This window comes from Helicoverpa armigera, chromosome 25, assembly GCF_030705265.1.
Source record: "Helicoverpa armigera isolate CAAS_96S chromosome 25, ASM3070526v1, whole genome shotgun sequence".
Lineage (NCBI taxonomy): Eukaryota > Metazoa > Arthropoda > Insecta > Lepidoptera > Noctuidae > Helicoverpa > Helicoverpa armigera.
Window position 1 is genome coordinate 7791851 of NC_087144.1, and position 27214 is coordinate 7819064.

General features: G+C 35.9%; 1 protein-coding gene across 2 annotated transcripts in view; it reads left to right on the forward strand.

Annotated features, from left to right (window-relative positions):
- The window catches only part of LOC110377420 (phospholipase A1-like), a 41421-nt gene extending 19662 nt beyond the window's left edge, over window positions 1-21759 (forward strand). Inside the window, exons 2-5 of one of the 2 annotated variants that reach the window (XM_064041494.1) lie at window positions 5821-5948; window positions 10970-11122; window positions 14379-14532; window positions 20460-21757. In XM_064041494.1, the coding sequence (XP_063897564.1) occupies window positions 5825-5948; window positions 10970-11122; window positions 14379-14532; window positions 20460-21132 (1104 nt within the window). In that variant the 5' untranslated portion in view covers window positions 5821-5824 and the 3' untranslated portion in view covers window positions 21133-21757. Of the gene's footprint in view, window positions 1-5820; window positions 5949-10969; window positions 11123-14378; window positions 14533-20459 lie in introns of both variants that reach the window. The other variant, XM_064041493.1, reaches the window with a different exon arrangement.
- The last annotated feature ends 5455 nt before the right edge of the window (window positions 21760-27214 follow it).

A 27214-nucleotide genomic window follows, 5' to 3' on the forward strand; every position in this document is an offset into this window, starting at 1 on the left:
TGGAAGGCTTTCAGATTTTCTGGCGTCAGCCTGACAGCAAAGACTGTTAAAGACGTCATGACAAGATGGTCACCCATCCACGGACTAACCGCGCCAAGCGTTGCTTAACTACGTACGACTGTACGGCTATTTACCTTAGTAATTTTCTTTCTTAAGGGTTTATTAGTAACTTTCTTTCTCTATTAATGTCTGTACTATGGACACAGATTATTTTTTAAAGACTTTATTCTTCAATGATAATCTGTTTCTTTACTTCTTAAAGGGTGCATTCAGTTTTCCCTACTTTCATTCCAAGATTTAACTAGGTACTTTTTACAAAATGTTGATATAAAGCCGACAACCGCACCTGGTGAAGCTAGGAGTCTTCAGAACTGCAAAAAGAGATAAGAATCTTGATAACACTGCACTTTATATTAAGAAAATCTTAAAGGAAAAAGGATTTAAAGAAAACCTGCACTAACATTATAAAGCAGAAGAGTTTTTTTATGTTTGTTTCAACGGGCTAATCTCAGAAACTACTAGGTATATAGTTTTTCTGTACAGTTTTTAGGGTTCCGTATCCAAAGGGTAAAACGGGACCCTATTGTTTTCGTTCCTCTGTCCGTCCGTCCGTCCGTCACCAGGCTGTATCTCATGAACCGTGATAGTTAGAGAGTTTAAATTTTCACAGATGATGTATTTCTGTCGCCGCTATAACAACAAATACTGAAAACTAGAATAACATAAATATTTTGGGGGGCTCTCATACAACAAAGGTGATTTTTTTGCTCATTTTAAATAATGGTACGGAACCCTACGTGAGCTACTCCGACTCGCACTTGGCCGATTTTTTTTATTAAGATAAGACTTTTTTTGAAGTAAAACATCTTGAGGAAACCTGGACCATAAAGTCTGAATAAATGATTTTTGATTTTGAAATCGCCAACCCGCATTGAGCAGGCGTGGTGATTAATGCTTAATCCTTCTCCGTGTGAGAGGAGGCCGCAGCCCAGCAGTGGGACTATAAAAAGGCTGTAACAGTAAGACTTTTTCTTTAAAAACATGACTGCACAATTTTATAAAATCAATAACAATAAAGGCTGTAGCCTTTTTAAATTAATTTTACCTCTTCAGTTGGATTAAAAAAATTATAATATTGTATCTAATTTTGTTTTATTTTGGTAAATTAGGCATTGAAATCGGCCTCAAAATATTTCCATTCAGATAAAAAACCTCATTAAATAACGATCAGGCCAAAATCATAACATTTATTTCCGTGATGCATTAGTTACGTTTGAATAACCATAATCCAAATATATTCAAACTAGCTAATTCCCCGTGGCTTTACGCATGGTCAATATCAAGAATTTTCATTGTTATTTTCTAGCTCCCGTAAGTCTGACATCAGTCTAACCAAGGGATGTTGGGTTGCCCGGGTAACTGGGTTAAGGAGGTCAGATAGGGTAGTCGCTCCTTGTAAAGCACTGGTACTCAGCTACATCCGGTTAGACTGGAAGCCGACCCCAACATAGTTGGGAAAAAGGCTAGGAGGATCGCACATATGTAAATAGGACCCAAAAACCTTCTTCCATAAACGGGCTAATTAATATTGAAAGATGTTTTTTCAATCGGTTCTGTAGTTTCTTAAATACTTACAGAATAAAAGTCTTCTAGCATTATAATATAGGTACTACCTGTTTCCGCGGTTTCACCTGTTTTCCATGGTTCTCTTACCGTACCCGGGCAAAATATAGCCTATGTTACTCAGTGATAGTGTAGCTTTCCAATAGTGAATGATTTTGTCATATTGGTTCAGCAGGTTCAGAGCTTTAGTGTACAAACAAACATACAAAAAATGTTTCTACTTTATTATAATATTATTATACAATATGGATAATATTTGAACTTGAACTATGTGTAAGATTTGAATCAGTATTCATTTAGATGTGTGCCAATGAGGCAGTGCGTATGTATATGTTAATAAAAAAATATATAGTTTCGTGTCGACTATATAGTGACTAAATAATAATATGGATGTGTGAAATAGTGTTTATTGGTTTAAAATAATGTGCGTTTCTAATTGGAAGAAAGTTTAATTTGTGAATAAGGTTTTTTTTCATAAAGTAAGTCTTTAATCTGTATGTGTATGAATATAAATATGTTTCACAAATAAACAGATTGATTGATGAAACTTGGCAGCAAGTTATACTTATATACATTACGGTACAGCCTTTTTATCGTCCCATAGCTGGACACAGGCCTCCTCTCACAAGGATAAGGATGATTCTTTAAACTTAATTAAAACTGCTGAGCTGAGTTGAATAAAAATCTTTCAGCAGATCGCCCGTGTCTGATTGTTGTCCCATCGCGCTATAAGAGTGAAGGAATAGTGAGTGCACCTGTGTCTGCGCAAATGCTCGTGCACTATAATATGTCCTGCGCAGCTGGCTAATCTCCTTATTATATATGAGAACAGCCGCCGAAGCTGTCAATCGTTCTAGACATCATCAAGTATTATTAAGTCAAAAAAAAAAAAAAATATTCGTAAGCAAAACGGATATTTTTCTTTTTTATAGGAATTAACAAATTAACATAGAAGTGTCAAAATGTATTACCGTAATAAGCTAAGTCGTAATCAAATTATTATTTATGTTGTATTTCCTATTGACCTCGGTTCGTTATGATAAATATGCTAACTATTAAATTATTCATGTCTAAATTTCAGCCTTAATACCAAGGTTAATGACCTGTTAATGAAATATCAAGTTCGTCTTTTTTTGTAATTCTTTTGATTTTGGCTACTTCCTAGGTTAGAGATTTTATCAAAATAACTTTTTTTGGATTTAGATTAGCATTTTCATACTTGGTAACGGATTTTGTTGCGCTTATAAGCTCACTTTATCTTTGTGCGACACATTATTAAGCAAAAAACCTGTCTCGCTCATTAAACTCGAAAAACTGCGCGGAAAATCCGCTAGTGTGAAATCACTTTTAGGTGTTGCATGCAACAAAGAAATAAATGGTTTAGAGTAAAAATTAATTCCCAATTAGTATGGGACGCGACCTGCGTCGATACTCTTGCACCATCTCACCTTCCTAGCTCGGCGCGATGTGCTGGCTCCGCTGCTGCGGCTGCAGAGGACCTCAAACGGCGCAAATATAGTACCCTGGTGGGTAACTATACCTTTGAGCCGTTTAGGGTTGAAACCCTCGGGCCGTGGGGTCCAAGTGCTCATCTCCTATATAAGGATATCGCTAAGCGACTTGCTGACAGTTCAGGTGACCCAAGGGCTGGTTTTTATTTTGGCCAAAAAGTAAGCATTGCCATCCAACGTGGCAATGCTGCCAGCCTCTTGGGTACACTCCCGGTGGGCAGCGATGAGGAGTTTTTTGATGCAATTTTTTAAATATTTTTATTTATAGTAAGTGTACATATATTAGGTAATAAGTTAATTGTAGGTATGTTGTATATATATTCATTGTAATTTAGATCAAAATATAAGTTATTCCCAATTGTATACTTCTAAAATTCAATATAATTGCTCAGTATACTCAGGATAATTTATTAATAAAATACGCGTTGAAAAAAAAGCATTCATTTACTGTCAGCTAATTACATTAATATTCTCATAAACATACAAAAGCGGTTTAGGACTCTCTCATTCATCTCAAATTATCATAATACAACAATAATTAGCATTTTATTATCACCGGTCAATATAAACTTGAACGTCCAAAAGTAACACTTAACTAGAATATTCAAACTTCATTTTTTTACTCATTATCATGTCATCTGTTTATATACAATTTATATTCCAAGCATTGTACTGCAATAAAGTCGCTAACATGTTTGTGATATTTATCACAATTTACTAGGCAATATCCATACTATGCAATAATTACCTACCCATAAGAACCTACAGTAAAAACTTTTTTTTATAATGTATGTCCGTCTATTTGTTCTGACAGGACTTTCACTGATAGGTAGCTAATGAAACCAGGGCTACTTTTTATCCGGGTGCATAAAGTAGTTTCCTTTGGACGAGGGGAACATCTAGAGTGTAGCCTATCTTACAATAGGTACATATTGGAGTTAGGAAAAAAGACCGATGGTAATATAAAACTAATTTACGTCTTCACAAAAATATGTACAGTTTCGGTGTCGAATTTACCTATATCTTTACTTAAGAAAATGTACCTACAAGTCACTAAAACCAACCTACATAAATATTCCCATACTAGCTGGTGCCCGCGACTTCGTCTGCGCAGGTTTAGTATTTCGAACAATATGTTTACAAATTGTAGCCTATGTGTTATTCTGATGTATAAGCTATATTATTGTAAAGTTTCATTAAAATCCATTCAGTAGTTTTTGCGTGAAAGAGTAACAAACATCCATACATCCATACATCCATACATACAAACTTTCGCGTTTATAATATTAGTAGGATTAAATTTGAATGATACTTCTGTCATGAATCTGTTTTAATTTTCTAATTGGGCAGTGTGTATTTGTTGAACAAATCTAATTGATGATAAACAAGTTAATTGCTTTAGATTTATGTAGATTAAATATTTAATGTATTGGATTACTATTTACCTAATAAGCAAGATCGCATGATCGTCCTATAGGGCTATTTTTGGAGTTCATCTTGGGATTTACTCCGATTCGAAGAAAAACAAAGTTTCCATCGATGTTTGCAAGTAACGGACTTTTTTGACGGAGGGAAGGTTCCGTGTTTATCCTTCACCCTTTTAACCGACATTCAAAAAGGAGGTTCTAAATTCAGATGTCTGTCTTGTATATTATATTATTTTTGGGATGGGATAATTAATTCATCAGATGACCTCTCCCGCTGTGGGTGCAGCGTGAGGGAGTGTCAGACTGTTACTGACTAAAACCCACCATGTTCCTTCTGGAGCCCTTTGTGTACCAGGGCCGCGGTAACTCGCGCGGACAAGCCCGCAGTTCAATTAAATCGTAGATTTGACCAATTGGCGACAATTGACGGCTGGTTTTGTGTTCTGTGGTTGTACTATGTGGTTCAATTTATCCTAAAATTACGGACAAGCACTTAGGTAAATTGTACTTGTTTAGATTTAATATTGCTGGCCGTTTCTGGCTGTTTAATAATATAAAAAATATCGGAATTTAGCTATCCAACAGTAACATATTTTTTTGAATCGGTTCAGTATATTAGAGCCTTTAGGGACAAACAAACAAATGTTTCCTCTTATTTATATTATTAGTGTAGATATAGATTTGTACCTACTCTTTTGTAAGTATTAATCAATGTTCGTTCATTGTAATAATATCCGAAATCAAAATAAATGTAAATAATTGTTGAAATAATTTCCATACATATCATATTTATTGTGTTTTGCGGTATTATTTTACTAGTTAAGTATAAAGGTATTATGAGATCCAAATCAAAGCCTATTATACAATTTTATTTGTATTTTGTTAAATCTTTCCGGGAAATGAGATTCAACCATAGTGAACGCAATATTAGTATTTATTTTATAACCGATATTAAAATGCGATTTAAAGTTTGTGTAGGTGCATACTACGCAGTTATTGATTTTAAATATACATACAAACTTTCACGTTCATAATATAGTAGAAACTATAGTCTATCCCCCTTACTTATAAAAATCTCTAATCACCTTCTAAGCAACATTTTAACTAATCACTACTTAAAGCCTTAAGTATTGATTAAATGTTAGTTAAGACATGCTTAATCAACGTTTATAAGTAAGAATTTTCTTAAACAGCCCTTAAGTATTACTTATTATTTAATTCACGTTTATAAGTTAGGCTGTAAATTTCTTTCTTCACAGAACAATGTCGAGGATATGGAATGTCCTGGTGGTGCTTCCACTATGTCTCACACTGGTGGGTCAAGCGCGAACCACCACTTACACGCCTCGCTCCGAATACGGGTATCCTGCTGGTCTCATTCCTGATTGTGAGTACAAGTTTCTTCTATTTTTATACCGTCAAAAACAAATGAATTGTGAGGAGCATGTCGCTAAGTAACATCCCCATTAAACACAAGATATACCAATGCCACGAGCATAAGGAGATAAGCCAACTACGCAGGACATATTATAGTGCACGAGCATTTGCGCAGACACAAGTGCTCTCACTATTCCATCACCCCATAGAGCGATGGGACAGCTATCCGATACGACGACCGGAGAGAGATCAGGCGCTGGACATTTACGTGCTCTCCGATGCAGGGTGTATCAATCATCAACTTCCAAAGGTGCTTTGTGAAAGTTTTATAAAACCTATAAAGCCAAGTAAAATATAGTTACAGGTAAATATACATAGTTAAAGGTAATATGATACACATTACAACAATCAGTCCATTTGGGCGTACAATAATTAAGACCCCGACTCGAGAACCAAACCCGAGACTACGGGTTTAGTTTCAGACTATTTAGTACTTATTTACTTTCCTGTGTTAATGAATGAGACTGAACAAGAAGTAGGTAACTGCATACAAACCTATGTATGTAACTCTTATGTGCTAATCTAATATAACAAGTAATGACATAAGTATTGTCAAGTGACGAACAAACATACAGAAGTTGTTTTATATTTATGTACGTTTGTCTTAGAAATTATGTAGATGTTTCCTTATTGACTGATGCTAATAAATAACTATATATTTTATGTAGTAGGTATTATCTCGTTGTAAAATAGTAATTTGATTGCCCCTTTGTGTCGGTATAAAAGTTAGTTTATTGCTTTATGATTGTATTATGGTGAAGATGCTGAACCAATTTAGATGGAACTTAGTGATCAGTAAGATATAGGATTGTTTTTTCTGCTTTTTTGGTGAATCTTTAAAATCGTTTTCCCTTCCCTGCTGTTCCCTTGATTTTACCAGCCCTCTGAGAGATCTACTTGCCAAACATCGCATAAAAAGTAGCTTATAGGTACCCTTTCTCGACAAATGAGCTATCTAAAACTGAAGTTTCAAATCAGATTAGTAGTTCCCGAGATAAGTACGTTTAAGCAAGCAAACTCTTCAGCTATACAATAGGTATTAGTACGGATGAAGTAGGTAGGTAAACAAACTCCCATTCGTCTTAGCAACATAACTTCTATAACTTATAAGGTTATAAGGAACTGGTCAGTAATCGGTCACGGCTTGCCGGTCCACTTCTAACTCAATGCCGGTATGTGTATCATAGACATTAGATATTATAGTTAATTACATTAATATACAGAAGTACAATTCTCAACCAACCTCTCAAGTATGAGGGCGCGGGTTCGATTCCAGGTCAGGCAAGTACCAATGCAACTTTTCTAAGTTTGTATGTACTTTCTAAGTATATCTTAGACACCAATGACTGTGTCTCGGATGGCACGTTAAACTGTAGATCCCGGCTGTCATTGAACATCCTTGACAGTCGTTACGGGTAGTCAGAAGCCAGTAAGTCTGACACCAGTCTAACCAAGGGGTATCGGGTTGCCCGGGTAACTGGGTTGAGGAGGTCAGATAGGCTGTCGCTTCTTGTAAAGCACTGGTACTCAGCTGCATCCGGTTAGACTGGAAGCCGACCCTAACATAGTTGGGAAAAGGCTCAGAGGATGATAATATACAGAGGTACAATTAAATATTTTATTAGAGTCATCATTATTTTGATGCCGATTCTCAACTATGTCGGGGTCGGCTTCCAGTTTAAACGGATGCAGCTGAGTACTTGTGTGCCTAATAGAGCGACTGCCTATTAAAATTATACATAATGTTGAATTATTGAATTTTTAATTACTGTAGGTATGGTAATAAATATTTATTTTATATTAATTACTCTGAGTATAGTTATCGGCACGAATCTTGAGCTCTGACCTACAACTGCGCAGAAGTGATTTATTAGCAAAGAACCAATCCCGAGTGACGGCTATGACGCGATGCACTGCGGGCCAATCACCGCTGTAGCCCGCTCCCGCGCCTCACTTCTTACCACAAAAGGGACCCAATAAATTACTTCAGGTGAAGGTCAGAGCTCAAGATTCGTGTCGATAACTATAATATGTATTATAATAAGAAGATTTTTTTTATGCTAAAGCCCTGAAACTACTGAACCGACTTGAAAATCCTTTCACTATTGGGAAGCTACATTCTTTCCAAGTAACATAGAAACAGAATTTTGCACAGATACGGAAAGCAATGCCGTCAGAACGCGAGAGACACCGCAAGAAACAGCTCTGGTAACACCTTTAACTTATTTGTAAAAGCGCATCAATATCTATTATAATCGGAATATGGTGATAATCGGATATAGCTATGAAGAGAATGTTATGAAAATAAAAATATAAATACCTACCGCAACATCTTCACACACGGTCGACTGCCCATAGTAATTAAGCTATTTATTAGCTTGTCTTATGGGTGCTGACAACTGATAAACTACTAAATTTATAACAACACCCAGACCATAGCTAACAAGCACGCTCATCACACAAATGTTGACCGTACCGGGAATCGATCCCGGGACCCACACTTCGACAGTCCGGCATGATGACCATTGCACCAAAGAGATCGTCAATTGTCGTTAATGACAGTAGTGTTTTTCCAAAGACATGACAAACTGGTACTTCTGTCTAGTCCGCGTATATAGTGTACCACGGTCGTGATCTTGACGTATTAATTACTTAATGAGCCTTAAGATATTCTCGTAATCTCCGGCTTGTTTGTGATGATGTAGCGTTGAAGTGTAGTTTGATTGATATCCTAGTGTAATAATATGGGCGAAAGTTTGTATGTATAGAAGTTAGATGTTTATTCCTCTTTCACGCAAAATTTACGGGATGGATTTTGATGAAACTTGGCAGTATTATGACTATATATTAGAATAAAATTTAGGCTACTTTTCGAATCGAAATAATTTTTGGATCGAAATAAAAGGCTCAAAATATGATCTTTGATAAAAATATAATATGATTAGACACCGCTGTAATAGATTTTTGATAAAACTGGTTTTAAAAAGTCGGTACCTAATATTAAAACGCGTTAAACGTTATTATTAAGTTATAATAATTTATTACTACACGTCTATTAATATTATAAGTCGGTATGTAGTTGCTATTCATAATAAGCAGACAATCCGCGTAATAACGCACAGATTTACCGGGCAATTAATCACATTAACCGCTTATTACTAATAACGTCATATTGTAATGTCTATTAGATTAATAGCTACATAATAATAGGGTATTATTATTCATCTTTATTACTTTTCAAAGATAATAGTTAATAGGTAATAGTCGATAGATAGAAAATACCTTCACGATAAATGGTCTATCTAAAACTTCGATATATTTTTTTATCGAACCAGTAGCTCATGAGATAAGCAAGCTTACCTACTAACTGTCGTCCCGTGGGAACTTGGGAAAACGGCTAGTTTATGTATAGATTAAGAAAATATTTTTTTTTACATTCACATATTTCCGGATCAAAGGTAGCCTATATCCATCTGTTTCTGCACCAAACACATACCACCTGTTCTTATACAATGTGTCCCGGGGATAAGTGACCGCCCGAAATTTTTTGAATATTTGTACAAAATTAAGGATAATTTCATTTATATTTTTGAAAAAAATCATTAAAAAAATTTTATTGTCAGGCCTGTTAATAACAGGCTTTGCTCTTTTTTTTCAAATTTCAACTGACTGTATTTTTGCATTTGTTTGAAATAGCAGCAAACATTGCTGTGAACTATTGTAGGAAATATCATGTAGTTTATTAATAAATTAAAAGAAAGTGATATTAAGGGGGCATTTATTGGACTTATTTTGAAAAAACTGAAAAAAAGGCGTTATTTTCTTTGAATTTTTATTTTCTTTTTTCTAATAAATGTTTTATTACATTTTGTTATGTTTGATAATTTTAATTGATAAACTATGATGTCGGCTAGTCAATAAAAAAAAGAATTTAAAAGATGTAAAACTTAGGAAATATCTTAAAAAAACTGCAGCACGTCACAGTATTTACTAAAAATCATTAAAAAAAAACCAAAGGCGGTAAGTCCCAAATATAAAGGAAATTATCCTTAATTTTGTACAAATATTCAAAAAATTTCGGGCGGTCACTTATCCCCGGGACACATTGTATATCTAATAAAAATAATACCTAATCGGGTTAGCAGTTTTACCGCGAAAGAGTAACTAATAAACTCTTTACGTTATAGAGTTATAAGGATTTCACACACCATAAAATAGTTATAAAACTACTAACACAAACCATATAATTTGTAGTCATGTAAAAACTATAGAACAATAGTAAGGAAAAACTACAGTATATTCTATGATTTAAAAGGCTAATACTAATTGTTATTACTTGTTGAAGTTTTTCTACATTTCTTGGTTATCAAAGGTCGAGTTTTACCTTAGTAATTTTATAGACTAGTGTCTAGACTTGACTTTTTGTAACTATTTTTAATTAATATATTAGGTACTGAAGTGTTTTTTTTTCCTTTTGTAGTATGTGAATGTTTGGGAAGACACGCTTAATTAGTGGGTCGTGACTGTCATTTGAACATCTTTTGTAGTCATTATCTATGGGTAGACAGATCCAAGAAGTTTGACAAAATTGTGTTACCGAGGGTTTTCGGGTTGACCAGATAACTACATAGATTGAGGAGGACTCGACTCCATGTAAAAGACTGGTTTTCAGCGTCATCCAGTTATACTGGAAGCCGACCTTAACATAGTTACCTATCCTCTCTCTCCTAAGTCACATACTGTTACTTTAAAATAGGATTTCAAAGAGTCATCAATTAATATTTTAAACCAATTACTCCGTGTCCTTTGTCAATCCAATAACAACGGGCCTGCTGGAGGAGACTTCTTATGAAATAAGCAGCCTTGTGTAATATTTGTTCTATTTTTCTTCTTGTCTGTGTTCTGTATGTGTTACTGTGTACATAAATTATTCAATAAAACTAAATAATTGATCTTATTTCTTCTCCCCAGGTCCAGGAGTGACCAAGAACGCGAGCATCAGCCCTCGCATGATGAGTCAGCTGCAGGTCACGATGCACCGCCTGTCCAGCACTGGGAAGGTCATCAGGAGGACGGTACCCGTGGAAACTGCCCATAAGGTGGTCGCTAAGGATAAGAGTATCGGTGAGATTATGATAATGAAGTAGAATAGTTAGTTTTATTGAAAAGTGGATCATGTTAATATGACTTCGCTGTCCCTTTGTCCGTCCGCTTATCACCAGACTATAATCCTTGATACCCTGAGAGTTAGGCAGTTGGAATTTTCACTGATGCATATTGTTGCCGCAAAAGCAAACAAATATTGAAACATATAACAAAATCTTTTTCCCATACAAATAACGTAATTTTTTGGTCGTTTTATAAATTAATGTTTCTATATGCAGATTCAGCTCATTTAATATAATCCTCGTATACTACGTAAAGTTTACATTGATTCACATTTGCCTTCAATATTACATATACTGATAGCCAACCATCACGAATCGGGTCAACCACTTATCGATGAATTTATTATCAAGTGACTTTAACTCGGTTAATACAGTTACGAGTAAAATAATTTTATTCACATCTTGACATCTATTTTATAAAAAAATGATTTTATGGTTCTAATAACCATAAATGCTTAATCGTTTAAGTAATTTACTACCTACATTATAATATTATAATAGTTGTCTTATCTCTTGATATGATGACACTTTATAATTATAGGAGTTTATACACTATGAAGATTATCATAGTTATACCATAGTAGATTTAATTGCAGAAAATTGCGAGTCTCACTGGCCTTTTCCAAACTATGCTATGGTCAACTTCTTACTGGATCTAACTGGATGCAGCTGAGTACTTACCAGTGCTTTACAAGGAGCGACTGCACTATCTGACCGCCTCAACCCAGTTAGACTGGTGTCAGACTTACTGGCTTCTGACTACCCCTAACGACTGAAAAGCATGTTCAATGACAGCCGAATGAATGTTCAAAATAGGACAAGCCAACTGTAATAATTTACCAGAATTACTACGATAATTTTATAATCTAGAATACTAGAAACAGATATGAAATCTTACACATTTCTTCCACATTTTCACCTACCTACTTAATAAGCCTCTATCTACAGCGTAAAGGAAAACGATGGCAAAATAATAGGCTATTTATCTTTTTGACAAACACTCTACCCTCGGCCACGGCTAATGCCTGATCTATTAGTCTTCCTAAGACTGACACCGGAGACAGTCCGACTTGATTGCGTGAAAAAAGATAGCCAAAGATAGATAGAAGAGAGGAAATTGTTTTGAAATTAGGCTGTAGTTGGTAAAGCTGTAGCTAGTTAGTAAGTCTTTTCTTTCTTATAAAAGGAAATATTTTTTAAACATTTTTAAAAAGAATTTTAAATTTTTCATAAAACTCTTTTTACACTCAATGATCCGAAACTACTGAACCGATTTGAAAATTTATTTCACTGTTGGAAAGCTACACTATTCCCGAGTAATATAGACAATTATTTTATCCCGGTATACAGACAATAGTTCCCACGGGACGCGGATAAAATCACGGGGAAACCACAAGTTGTCCATAAATTCAGTCCCGTTTTTAAATCTTCATCATCATCATCAGGCTATCGCAGTCCACTGCTGGACACTGGCCTCTTCAAGTGCACGCCGCTGAAATCGATTTTCGGCTTCTCGCTCTAGTTTTTAAATCTTAACAAAATTGAATTCCAAAAACTAGATCTATCATCATTCAACTACAAAAAATATCTTCAAAAAAACTTAGATCGTTTACCTCACGTTTTACTGAACAAAAATTCCGAATAAATTGAATAGTCATGTTTACGTGATCGACAAGTGAGCTTACTCATATATTATTCATGACGCGATGCAAGTTTCCAAATTGTTAGCAGGCTTTACAGGCAGGCTTTTTCAGAGGTTCCTGTAATAACATGATACTTTCCTAACTTCAGGATCTATTGAAGGTTTTTCGTGAATGGGAGGATTTTTGCGGCCTTTTTTTGGTTAGTAATGCTAAGGAATTTGGGCAGAATTATGCGTTCTTTCATACATATATGGCTAGTGTATGATGTTTTACCCGAATTCAAAGGGGAATTACTTCTAATGCTAGGCTAAAAAGTAGCTACCTGCCTGTTGTATTTACCTTCTAGCTATCTCTGTGTCTTTTTTCCAAAACCGTCCAGCTATTTTTGTGAGCAAGCTTTACTTCTGCATTTATAATCCTACTTCCTACTAATATTACAATTGTGAAAGTTTGTGAGAATGTATAGAGGTATGTTTGTTTATCTTTCACGCAAAAAAGGTTGGACCGATTTGGTTTAAATTTGGTATGATAGACAGGTGATACCTTGGATTAACACATAGGCTACTTTTTATGAACACACCAAGCGGGTGAAGCCGCTGGCGGAAGCTAGTATTAGTATAATACGAAGTGCTAAAAATGTTAAAAAATTCTTTGAAATTTTAAAAGAATATTTTGAGAATCAGTTTATTAAAATAGCACCCACCATATAAGTTTAGGACCTAAATCATCCACACAGCTACAGCATCTTTTACAGTCTACCTAAGATGTTATTGGAAAAATCCAGAAACATTTACAGCCAGTTCTTCGCTCGTAAATGTATGAAACACATAAACTTCACATGTGGTCTTATTTATGAGGGAACATATTTTACAATATTTTTGAACTAAAATTGTCGAGTGAAAGCGTTTTGGGAAATTGGGCGAGTTTTATTACGTGTCTTGTGTGATGACAAGGACCCTATTTGGTTTATAGATAACTAGCTTCCGCCAGCGGCTTCGCCCGCGTGGTGTGTTGATAAAAAGCCTAGCCTATGTGTTAATCCAGGGTATCACCTATCGACATACCAAATTTCAATCAAATTGGTTCAGCCGTTTTTGTGTGATTGAATAACAAACATACATCCATACATTCTCACAAACTTTCACATTTATAATATAAGTAGGATACTAGTTCTGCTTGTTGGTTTTGCCAGCTTTTATTTCATATTACGGCAAATTAACATTATCCTAGCCTTGGTCATCATCTGTCTAGCCTTTTCCCAACCATGTTGGGCAGATAAGTACCAATGTTTAACATGGAGCGACTGCCCATCGGAACTCCCCAACCCTTGGTAATACTGGTTGTCAAACTTTCTGGCTTCTGACTAACCGTAACGACTAACAAAAGTGTTCAAATAACAGCCAGAACACACTTATTTGAAGTGTCCTCCACAACACTTAGAAACTCATCATGATCACTTATGCACGAACCGACCACACCAGGTGTTACTTACTTAAGACTGATCGACCCTTTCGGCTGTTCCTTTACCACAAGCTCTTACTAAATAAATTAAGATTTTCTTCTTTCCAGATTTAAAGAACAAGAAGACAGTGCTATATGCTGTCGGCTTCTGGGACAGTTCATCGTTCCCCTTCTCCCAGGCCATCGGCACCTCGTACTCCAAGCGAGGATACAACGTGTTCCTGTCTGAGACTATGACATTCCTCACTTATATTTATCCGAAGTAAGTATAAACAATAGATAAGTATAAGATTCTTTCAAACCTTTATTACCCGTTTCCTACAAATATAATTCTATCCAAAATATCCAAATGTCTACAGATACCACGAATTTTCAAATCAAACGCATATAAATATGCGTTATAGTAAGTTCATTAGGTTGTTCGTTTTTTTTCTAGAGGTTTTGCTCACTTTTGGGAAGTACTTCATGCACCTGGATAAAAAGTCGAAAGAATAATAAGAAAGAACTGGCTATTAAATCATATTAATCAAATCGTTCTAGTAGTTTTATAGCATTAGCGCAAATGCTAAATAATGCATTAGCGTTATTTAGGAACAAATCAAATACATGTAGCATTACATTTTCATTAGTATTTATGTAAATGTGTAATTGGAAGTTTTTGTAGTACGGTTAGTTTCCTTAGTATTCAGATAAAACTGCTAAAAACGATCTCTCAAAGTCGTCTTTACTATCTCAAGTTCAAGTCAAGATCATTAACCCCCGCTCCATAACGCACTATTCGATCATTAATTGATGCAGGAGCACCGCCAACACGGACCCATTACAGTACATAAACAACAATACTGCAGATTGAAATACGATTGAATTATTAGTAGTGGATCAATGGCAGGATGACAGACTTGTCATAGGTAGTAAGGGCTCTTGGGTATATGTATGTCTTGCTTGATCAAGTTAGTGTAAGAAAATGGAGTCTGATCTATGCTTATCCTGCCGGTGCTGCGGGTTGTTCGAAAGAGATACCGCGGCCCTGGCACATAAAAGGCCTACGACGGAACACGACGGTTTTTAGTCAGTAAGAGTCTGACACTCCCTCGCCGCTGCTAACCCACAGCGGGAGGGGTCATTTGATGATTTTTGATGTCGTTTTAAAAAAAAAAACTGATCTATGCTTAAAGGTATTTAAAGCAATGGTTGAACGAACTAAACTCAGAAAGTACTAGTCCGATTTGAAAATATATTTTGTTAATAGATAGACCATTTATTGGGGAAAGCCGATTTTTGATTTATTGAACTTTTGCCACCCGTACGCGGGCAGAACTACGGGGCCATACACCGACACTTTATTATAGCCATACACACTATAGGAAAACTACAAAAACTAACAAAACAAAGGATTATGAATACATTCAGATTTGATATCATCTATCTGGCAAATAAGTTCACTAATTAATTTCACTAGCTCAAACACCATGAATAATCAAATATGTTCTATTCTAATTCGATAATTTCTACACACATAGAACCCATCACGCACTAATCTCTCATACAAATCTTCAACTTCCTTATCTCCGTTCAACCATACATTTTGCAGAACTATATCACGGAGTAAGGAAATATAGCGGAGATGCCATAATGCAGGTAGGTCAGGCGCTTTCTTCTAGGTCAAATGCGTACCGTGGGCATGACCAAAACGATCAGTTTCGAGTGAACTAACGAGGTGTTCGGATTCTTTGAGATATCTCATCATCCTCCGAGCCTTTTTCCCAACTATGTTGGGGTCGGCTTCCACTCTAACCGGATTTAGCTGAGTAACAGTGCTTGACAAACAAGCAGACAAGATGCGACTGCCTATCTGACCTCCTCAACCCAGTTACCCGGGCAACCCAATACCCTTTGGTAAGACTGGTTCTTTGAGACATCTGTCAACGATTTTTGGTATTACAAGAAATTATCCGGTCCAAAGAAGGCGTATAAGGGCGGAAACAGTAACGTTCCTATTCCTCCGAACACGTGCATTTTGGCGCGCTACTTTTTAAGGAGATTTTCCGTTATGGCACCTCGGCTAGTCATTTTGTTCTCCATGTCCATATCCATCAGATTTACGACCCAAAGGTCTCCGGTTCGAGTCCTGCTATAAATAAGATCGAGCTATAAATCGAGCCCAACTTGCGAAAGGCTAAGATATTGAAGATCATATCGAAATGTCCTTTCTAGTAGATTATGTATTCTATGTTCGTGATGGTTGAAAAAATGGGTCAAAATTATTTTACAGTTATGATTGGCTAGGTTTGCACTCTCAATAGGTGATTGTTTACTTAATTAAATAAATCCATATTAGAAAGCACTAAGTGAGTAGAGTCCACTGGTAACCAAAAGGCTGGCTTATACTTCGATCAAAGAATATTGCATTGCCATCCAGCTTGGCAATACAGCCAGCCTTTTGAGCCGATCGAGATTAGGATGAGTTTTTAACCGACTTCAAAAACAGGAGGCGGATCTCAATTTTGTTGTAATTCAAGTCAAGTCTGTTTTTGTTGTAATTTATCTTTTGTTTTTGTTTTTACAGTTATTTAAGTTTATATTTTTCTAACAATGTTTATGTATGAAAATAAGCGCCAAAAAATTATGTAATTTAATTATTACAAAAACTACTACGACTATTTGTCCAAGTATCAAAATTACACACAATCATCACCCAATAAATTGTACTAAACCTATCTTCCAAATTCACTCCACAGCAAAGTCTATCTTCCCCATAACACTCCTATTAGCTTTCCCGAAAATCCCGTAAAAATGCCATGCCATTCGTCAAAGCTGTACATATAAATATCAATAGCAAGATATATGGGGCCCATTAGGTTATGGTGAAGGTCGTTAGCGAGTCGACTGTCGTGAACATTTTTATTGAATTTCAACCTTATATTGATTGTTTCTTTTTAACAAAATAGTTCATTTTTATCGGCTTTTTTTGCAGTATAAAATACATTACATATCTATCTACTTAGTATTTTTAACCGACTTTCCAAAAAGGAGGAGGTTCTCTCTTTTTTTATATGTTCACCGATTACTCGGAGATGCCTGGACCAATTTTCAAAATTCCTTTTTTTGTTTGATTGGGTATACCTACCAGGTGGTTCCATAATCATTAGGTCAGGATTTAATGATAGAATCGCTGAGAAATCGAGAGTAACTTTCGTAAATTGCAGGCATGCATAGGTTAAACACGTTGGAGCTGACCTGATGATGGAGACCAGAGAAGGTCGAGGGAACTCGACAATCGAATATGTGAACTACCCCGTTTTTGGGCTTATATTATTCTTATTGATGAGAACTTTCCACTAATGCGAAGTGACCACTATGCTTGTCACTGAAAAGACAAAAATAAAAATGCCGTAAAAATGCCATGCCATTCGTCAAAGCTGTAGATATAAATATCAATAGTAAGATATATGGGTCCCATTAGATTATGGTGAAGGTCGTTAGCGAGTCGACTGTCGGGAACAATTTTATTGAATTTCAACCTTATATTGATGAAGTCTTTTTAACAAAACTGTTGATTTTTATTGCTTTTTCTGCAGTATAGAAATACATTACATTTCTATCTACTTAGTATTTTTAAGCGACTTTCCAAAAAGGAGGAGGTTCTCAATTCGTCAGGATCTTTTTTTATGTATGTTCACTGATTACTCGGAAACGCCTGGACCACCAGTTTGCATTTTTTTTTTGTTTTATTGGGTATACCTCCCAAGTGGTTCCATAATCATCAGGTCAGGATTTGATGATGGAATCCCTGAAAAATCGAGGGTAACTTTCGAAAATTGTAGGCATGCATAGGTTAAACACTTGACAATGCTGTGTACGTCTGTTAACACTATGCACCAGTTGGAGCTGACCTGATGATGGAGACGAGAGAAAGTCGAGGGAACTCGACAATCGAATATGTAAACTACCTCGTGTTTGGGCTTATATTATTCGTATTGATGAGAACTTTCCACTAATGCAGAGTGACCACTATGCTTGTCACTGAAAAGTCAAAAATAAAAATCCTATAAAAATACCTTGCCATTCGTCAAAGCTATAGATATAAATATCAATAGCAAGATATATGGGTCCCATTAGATTATGGTGAAGGTCGTTAGCGAGTCGACTGTCGGGAACATTTTTATTGAATTTCAACCTTATATTGATGATGTTTTCTGACGGTGTAGGAAATATTTCTAATGGTCTTCGTGAATAAATGGAGTAGGATATGTTATAGGGGTATTTGTTAGGTAAATAAGTGTCGTCGTTTGTTTTGGAAATTGTTTATTGTTGTGACATAAGGACAGCTTCTGATACTTTCCACAGTTTGAGTTTGTAGAAAATATCTGTAGGTATCTAATGATTTTGAAAATTCTTATATTCGTTATTACGTTTTTCCATAAGGATGTATTCTTTAAAATTGTTATGTATTTCCACGGGTTTGTATTCTCTTCAGAATTTCTGTGAAACTCGAAAGAAACCGCGAGAAAGAGCTATTTATTTAATAAAAGAATATATCCAATTGAAATCGTGACTAGAAAAATTACACTTCTAACAAAAACTAACTTCTATCGACGGCTTGTGTTGATAAAAAGTAACCTATGTATAAGTAAACCTGTATGTAGGTATAAGCACATAGAAGTCGTATAAAGCTTCATCAAATCAATCAGTTTTATTGCAATAACTAACTTTCATCTCTATAGTGTGATTTTCGGTTTATCAATTATGAGCTTTAATTAATATCTACCAGACCAATAATCTTGGTATATTCCCACTAAAATTGCTCACAGTCTGTTCATGGTAAAGCCACATCCCATGGAGTACCCGCCATTGTGTCGGAACAAACAGGTATCCGCTCATTGAGGCTTTCAACGATCACTAGTGATGGGCAGTGCGGATATTGGCGGATATCGAGCATTTTATTGGCGGATATTTTTTTGCACTAGCATTTTTTTATGTAAACGTATTCTTGTGATGTAAAATAAATAAGAAGTTTGTTTATTAAAATTTACTTCATGTGTAAATTGAAAATTATTTAAAGCTCAGACTTGGTATATTCCCACTAAAATTGCTCGTCTGTTCATGGTAAAGCCACATCCCATGGAGTACCCGCCATTGTGTCGGAACAAACAGGTACCAAGCTCATTGAGGCTTTCAACGATCACTAGTGATGGGCAGTGCGGATATTGCGGATATCGAGTATTTTAGTTGCGGATAAAATAAAATGTCTTAGAGTAGAGATTCAAAATTACTAATTACTAGTAAAATTACTAGTAAATGTGATGCGATGTGTGTAAGAAGACTTTCAGATTGAGAATCCGTGATAACTGATTAATACGTCATATCCACAGCAAAAAAGAATTAACGTGAAATAAAAGATTGCGTACCTACTCGTTATGTTTAATTTGGTCAATATGACGAGTTACCAGTGTTGCTATCATTACAGTAATCAAAATATTTTCTGAATAAAAACCATCATATCAATACGATTTAGCGCATGCAAGATTTCAAAGTCCATTCAATTAAAGTAAATTTTTATCCGCCAAACCAAGTTGGCGGATAAAATAAAACATCGATAATCCGCCGCTTGGACATCCCTATTACATCTTAAGCTTATGATCTGTTAGCTCAGATGGGGGATTATTGCCTGTTATTACGTATTAAACTGACGAATTGAGCACAACACTGATCTATCCGAAAGAGGGTAGGCAGGTGTTGATAATCTACACTTCTATAGACTTTCTATTAAATAATTATTGTAAAGCTGAAGAGTTTGTTTGTATGTTGGGACGTGCTAATATCAGGAACCAATGGATTGATTTAAAACTTTCAGTTTTAGGCCCATTCATCAAGGAATTCTATTAAAGATAGGCTAATTTAAATCTAGGTGTACAAAGATTGGTTCTCACGGAGAGCGGGTGAAACCGCTGGGGAAACTAGTATATACCTATTTATAAACCTAAAGATTAGGTACTGTCTAATGATTTGATTGATTAATGACCGGTTTTTGAGTACTCTTTTTATTCAAGGGATAAAACTGCTTTTATGGGTGCTCGGGAACCTACTTATATAAATGAAGTTTTATCCCTACTTTAAGCTAATAGGTATTAGATTATAGTAAGGACCTAGACTTAATTTTGCTGTATAACTCTTTTTTCTTTCTTTCAGATCAGTCCGCCTAGTAAGATTCATCGGCCTAAAAATGGGCGAATTCCTAGTGCGACTAAATGAACTAGGCCTGGATCCTGAAAATCTAGAACTAGTTGGAACCAGTCTAGGAGCTCACGAAGTCGCCTACGCAGCTAAATACTTCTACCAAGTCACTGGGAAGAAACCCTCAAGACTAACAGGATTAGACCCAGCCGGACCTTGCTTTAGAAGTCTAGGCCCAGAAGACAAATTTGCAAAAACTGATGCTGAGAAAGTCGATGTCCTTCACACAAACATTGATGGTTTTGGCATCGCAGAAACTTTAGGACATATAGATATTTACGCTAATGGAGGCGAATTTCAACCTAGTGATATTCCTTACATACCTTGTCTGGTTGTTTGCAGTCATATAAGAGCTATGTTATACTGGTGGCAAGCCTTAGAACATCCGAAGAAATTTATAGCTGTCAAATGTGATAGCGTTCAAGAGGCAAGATTTGCTCAATGTTTTAACAATACTCCTGTTAATTATTTAGGTTTGGAGGCTCATTTTGATCGGCCTGGTATTTATTATATGGCTACAAGTAATGAGTTTCCGTATTATCGAGGGAAAGAAGGGTTGAAGGAAGAGAATGAGATTTATACTTCGGTTGTTAGAAGGATTAATGATGATGACGGGTTTGTAGTATAGTGTACTACGGTGGACTAGTTGTTTTAGTGTAAAAAGTGGTGATTTGTCTGATGAAGTGATTAGGAAGTTGGGTTTGACTGTGATTCCAATGAGTGTTTTGTGCAATAAATTAAGACTATATCGTAAGACGTGATTGTTTGTTCAAATACGTGTAATTAGAATAATACATAAGGGTTTTATTGCTTGTTTAGGTACGTAAGTTGTAAATAATTTAGTTTGGTCAAGTAATCTACAAGTACGATAATGTACAAGTTACAAGAAGTAAGGTTTGTTAATATGGAACATATCTAGTATAGAACATATGTAGTACCTACCTATTAATAAGAACTATTACTTGTATAGAAGAGTGTATATTCAAAAATGATATAAGTTTCAAGGCTAAATTAAGCAGCTGAAGTCGTGGGTAGCAAGGTAGTACCGAATGTTTTGTGCAGTTGACAGCTGTCAACTTTTAAAGGACTACGTATAGCATTCTTGTACTATCAGATAGTCAGAACTGTCAACTGCATCAAAAAACAGTGAAAGCGAATAGTTTAATTTAAAGCAGATATTATTTGAATACTTAATATTATTTTTAGCTTTTCCTAAATAAACATTTTTTGAAGAGCTTGGGAATATTCTGTGATTTTAGTCCCTAGTTTGTTTAATAAAACATATTTATTAAGAGATCGTGTAACTGCATTTTTATTTAATTACCTAAAATCTACATAGCAACAAAAATAAATTCCCAATTATTGGCAAAGTCATTATTGAAATATTTTTCGAACGACGCCGGGAAAAGGCTAACATACGAAACAAAAATTCTGTACATAAATGGAAAGTCATATTTCCCCAATATTAACACACAGATAAACCTCGTAAAACAAAATCCAGATTTATTATTTAAAAGTTCATAAAAATAATAATACCTTTCACGAAACACCAATACATCACTCATTGGGCACAGATAAAAAATATTTATAATCTGTGAAAAAAAAGAATGAATCTATACATATAATAAAATGATAGGAAAGTCAAAACTGTACATTGAATATTTTTTTAAAAGAGTACTTGGGGGGTGATCTATTATCGATTCTGAACCCAAATATATAGTTTTTAGAATTTTTGTCTGTTTGTCTGTTTGTCTGTATGTCTGTTTGTCTGTTTGTCTGTTTGTCTGTATGTTTGGTCTCACTGAACTCGAAAAGTACTGCATAGATTTAAATCAAATTTTGCATGAATATTACCTGGGGGCCGGTTCAACATATAGGATATATATTATCACGCTATCACCTACGGGGAATGAGCAATGAACGATAATTTCTGTTAACGTTTCTGCAACAGCGGGTGCAATAATGACACATATTTTAATGTTGAACTTTGTAAGTTTATCGGCCTATTATCAATCTTTACATAGAAAATAGCGCTTTTATAAGTAACTTGAGCAAAAAACTGAATTTAAAGAAATGATATCCTAAAATTATAGATGAAGAAAATCATGCAGAAACAGATGTGCCATAAAACTGGTAGTAGGTAAAATATTAATGAAAACAGTCTTCACTTTGTCATGGTATGTTCTTACTTTCAAGAAAAAAATATATGACAACGTGTGTATTTCGCTACTATAAAAACACTACAAGAAATATCAGCGCATCATCAGGGACATTTTTATAATTCTTTCACCATTAGAAAGCTACATTATCTGCGAGTAACATAGTTGCGGGCAGTAGTTCCCATGGAAAGCGGCACCCACATCCCGAAGAAATTATGAACTTCCCCACATTCTTAAAAAGTCTACATATGTTGTTCTGACATAATATAAGCTATACCTCTCATAAACATGAATATCCATTCATTTCATCCAATAACAAACATGCATCACACTGAAAGTGCATTGCGAGTCTAAGATTTTATTATTATAAAAAAAAAAACATTGTAATTAATATTCAAACATCCTTAAAAATAAGTTCCTGGTTTTAATATATTACATTATTTTGAATTCACTTACATATAAATAGAAGGTCCTTATAGATACTTTTTGAGTAATGAAGAATGTAGGCAAAATACAACCGAAAACATTGTGTCACTTCTAAAATTAACATCCATGGGAATAACTACCTGTCACAATACGTCAACAAGATGTCAACAGAAGACAAGAGTTCGTTCGTTCTGAAAACGTACAAATTACGCGTCGCAGGCTAGAGACATACTTGCTTTCAACTTCTGATCACAAATCATCGAGCTAAGAATTATATCACAAATACACCGTTTACAATTACGAACAGTCACAGTCAGACCCACGGACTGAGTCTAAAAAAACACCTTTTATATAGCTACGTTTATATCATTTATATTATTCAGTTACAAAAACAGATTTACTATCAAACGTGTTTTCGCTAAATGTTTTATTAGTTTTTGCAAACATACATTCCCAACTCTGATCTCATGGAGGTGGCGCCCGGGTGTCACCACTGTGCGGACTGTGCGACCTATCGCACCCGGCCCCGGTTTAAACCATGATCTGGAGCAAAAAGAAATGGGATGACAAAGAATGAGGCGGCGGAGCGACTGAAAATTCCCAACTCTCATCCCAGCCACTGCGGTAAGACACCACGAAAGCCGGATGTCGAGAGACGACTCCCGGCCACCGTAGGCGTGAGCGATTAGTTTTGAGTGGGTCATCGACCTTCCGGCTTCTGGGAGACCCGTTATTTCACGCGCCCCTCAAGGAGATTCAGCAAACCCCTGTGAGGCCCACTAGGGCCAAAGCCTGACACTCCCTCACGCTGCTCAAACTGATGGCTGAGATAATTCTCAGCGTACGTAATCGTAACTTTCCAGGATGCCATGTTGCAAATGCCCAGGCCTTTGGGAGCTTGGTAATCCTTTTCTCCACCTTAACTTGAGTTTTGTGGTACATGAACAAATTAGAATAGTAATGAATTAGGTCATCTTCATCACGTATTTACCAACTCTTAATGTTCATCATGCACACTCGCTTCTCTAACTTTATTGAAGGATCACTAAAATTGTTTCAGTTAGTTTAACTACGCTACTATAGCCCGTTGTCAAACCTTTTAATATCAATTCTGTAGAAGTGTGAATATCGAATGTGTAATATATCGAATTTCCGTTTGTGCATTGCACAAAAACCAACGTTATGATTTTCGAGAAGTCAAAAGAGTCGGCCGGCTAAGAATTATATTCATCGTTGGTTAATTGAATACATTTTCAGAAACCAAAGCGAATGATCGCTTCATAAAGCTCTGATTTTCTCGAGGCGATCAAGTCACTTCTGGTCTGTTCGCTCATCAGATCTTTGAAAGCGGTTCGATGATAATATACTGTTGTCCTGTTTACCTACGTGTGAGACATAATATGGTATTTAAACGTCCTCCGCAAGAGAGCGAACGTTTGTGCTATCTATAAAGACGAAATTTTACCGTTGTGCAGTAGTGACGCACAGTATACACAGCACTTATGTTTCTTCTGATCTGCTGGCTCCACCAAGAAATTACAAATTGCGAGCGTACATTTTCAAAATCTTGGAAGAACTGCAGGCTTCAAGTGCCAACACACGAATTGGACTTACTCTCTCGGACGTATACTTTACCTGATCGTGAACTAATGCAAACATTTCGGTGGAATTCCAACATAACATAGTGAGTGAGTGCACAGAAAATCCCCGAAATACAAGTAGTGAAACTATGCGCTTGCCTGATGACTCAGTCATCATCCACCCAGCTATTCCTCAATTGTGTGGGTGTTGGCTTCCAGTCAAACCGAATCTTTTTGAGTACCAATGTTTACTTGGAGTGCCTATCTGATCTCTTCAACCCAGTGAACTAGACACCGCGTTATCCATGGTAAGTAAAACTGTTTGACAGACTTTCTGGCTCCTGATTTGTCGCAGCTGCTGCAGAAAATGTACAAATGACAACTTTGTCAGACCTTTGTTTTATGTGAGAATTACGTAATATATTCGGTTGACTAGATCCAGAGATTTCCTCAACGTCACAAACTTTACCTACTTCTTTTGTTTAGATAAATAGTCACACATCGTCGACACCACCTTGATTGATCAACCCGTGCTGCTGCTAAGTGGTAATCCTAATTATATTGTTATGTAAAAGAATACACCTACGGCATAAGTAGTATTTTGACAATTCCAAATTGCCCACGCAGACGAAGTCGCGGGCAACAGCTAGTGACACAATAAAATAATTTATGGTCTTACGTTGTCTGTGACATGGCATATGAATAATTTGCGAACTCAAACGGCGGGTATTTCGCGAAAAAACCGGACAATATCAACAGTGACCTGTATGTAGGTACATTTGTGTTACATGTCTACGTTATACCAATTCATTTTGGATTCTTTTTTGGGGTTCCACAGTAAATTTTTTTTTTTTTTCGTTAATTTCATATAAACTTGTCTGTGTTCTGTGTGTAACTGTGTACATAAACTACATAAACAAATATATAGGTACATATTATTAAGGTGCGTTTTGCAAATTAGCTGTCGACTGCATCTGCCGACCGCACTTGTAGCGACTGCATGAAATCGGTCGATATCTGAGGGCGACTGCACGTGCTGCTGCCGCTTCGATCCAAAACGGTTCACCTTCAAAGATTTTTAAACACGAAGCCAAAGAACGATGTTGTTAATATGTGTAGGTTAAACAAGGAAGTGAATCAAAAACGAGAAAATGGTGACGACTTACTCGCCTATGCTTACGTAGATAGGTAGAAGATTTACTTATCTAATTTTACTGACTTCAACAGCAGAAAAAATCTACTGATACCTATTATAAATGCGCAAGTTTGTACACATGTAGGTAGGGATATTTGATCCTCTATTACGCTAAAACTATGTATGTAATGGATTTTGATGAAACTTTGCAGTAATATAGCTTACACAATAATTATGCAACATAATAGTATGTATAGCCCGCGGCGGCAGACTCCACGATTTTGTTAAAAGAGACGTGATTCGACCGATTTTGTGCAGACTTCACATAAACCATCTACTAACAAACAGTCCAAATAAAGCCTAAATAAAGGTTTTAATAGGTGAGCCCGTTTTTGAGTTATAAGTAATAGTTTAAAACGAAAAGTAGCATTGATTTTATATACAAATAGATATAGATTATTATATCATAATATCACATAGGTTACTGTTCATTTAGGTAGAGATTCAGTCCTTTCAGAAAGCTGACAAAAACGCTGTCAGTGCCTAGTTAGCAACAATCCCATACAGAACCCAACAACCAAAAAAATAAATATTTTAAATCATCCAATTTGGTAGGTAATCCGGCGAGCAAGTGTCGCTCCCCCGACATCGCCCGTATAGATTAAACCAGCAAGCCGTAATGAATTCCAAATGTTTTCATTTTGACTCGTCATGTTTTCACTATGGCGGTCTTTTGGGAATCGCCGGAGCCTTTTCGACGGGATTTTCAAGTTTATTTTTGGGAAAATGATAAGGTTTTGTTGGTTAGAATTTTTGGTGAGTATTGATTTTAGGTGGATAACTGGGTTGAGGAGGTCAGATAGGCAGTCGCTTCTTGTAAAGCACTGGTACTCAGCTGAATCCGGTTAGACTGGAAGCCGACCCCAAGATAGTTTGGGAAAAGGCTCGGAGGATGGATTGATTTTAGGTGGATAGTCTCAGAAAATGTGACTGGGCGTTAAATCAAAAGATAGAATGCTCTTCCTATCCGCGCTTATCAAATTCTTTTAGAGAGAATAACGATAAAATGCTGTGCGTCTGTTTCCATTAAAAGATAAGTACTCTTAGAACATCATTGAACATCTTTGACAGTAGTTAAGTCAGTAAGAGGCCAGTAAGTCCGACAACCAGTCTTACCTAGGGTTGTAGCCCGGGTAACTGGGTTGAGGAGGTCAGATAGGCAGTCTTTTCTTGTAAAACACTAGCACTGAGTAGGTAGGTAAAGTATCCAGATAGATTGCAAGCCGATCCCAACACAGTTAGAAAAAGGCTAGGCTAGGAATGACTTTTATAAAGTAGGGCAAAACCTTTATTACTTGAAGCATTTTTTTTGCACTTTTCTGTAAAAATGCAGTAATTTTAAAATGAGAT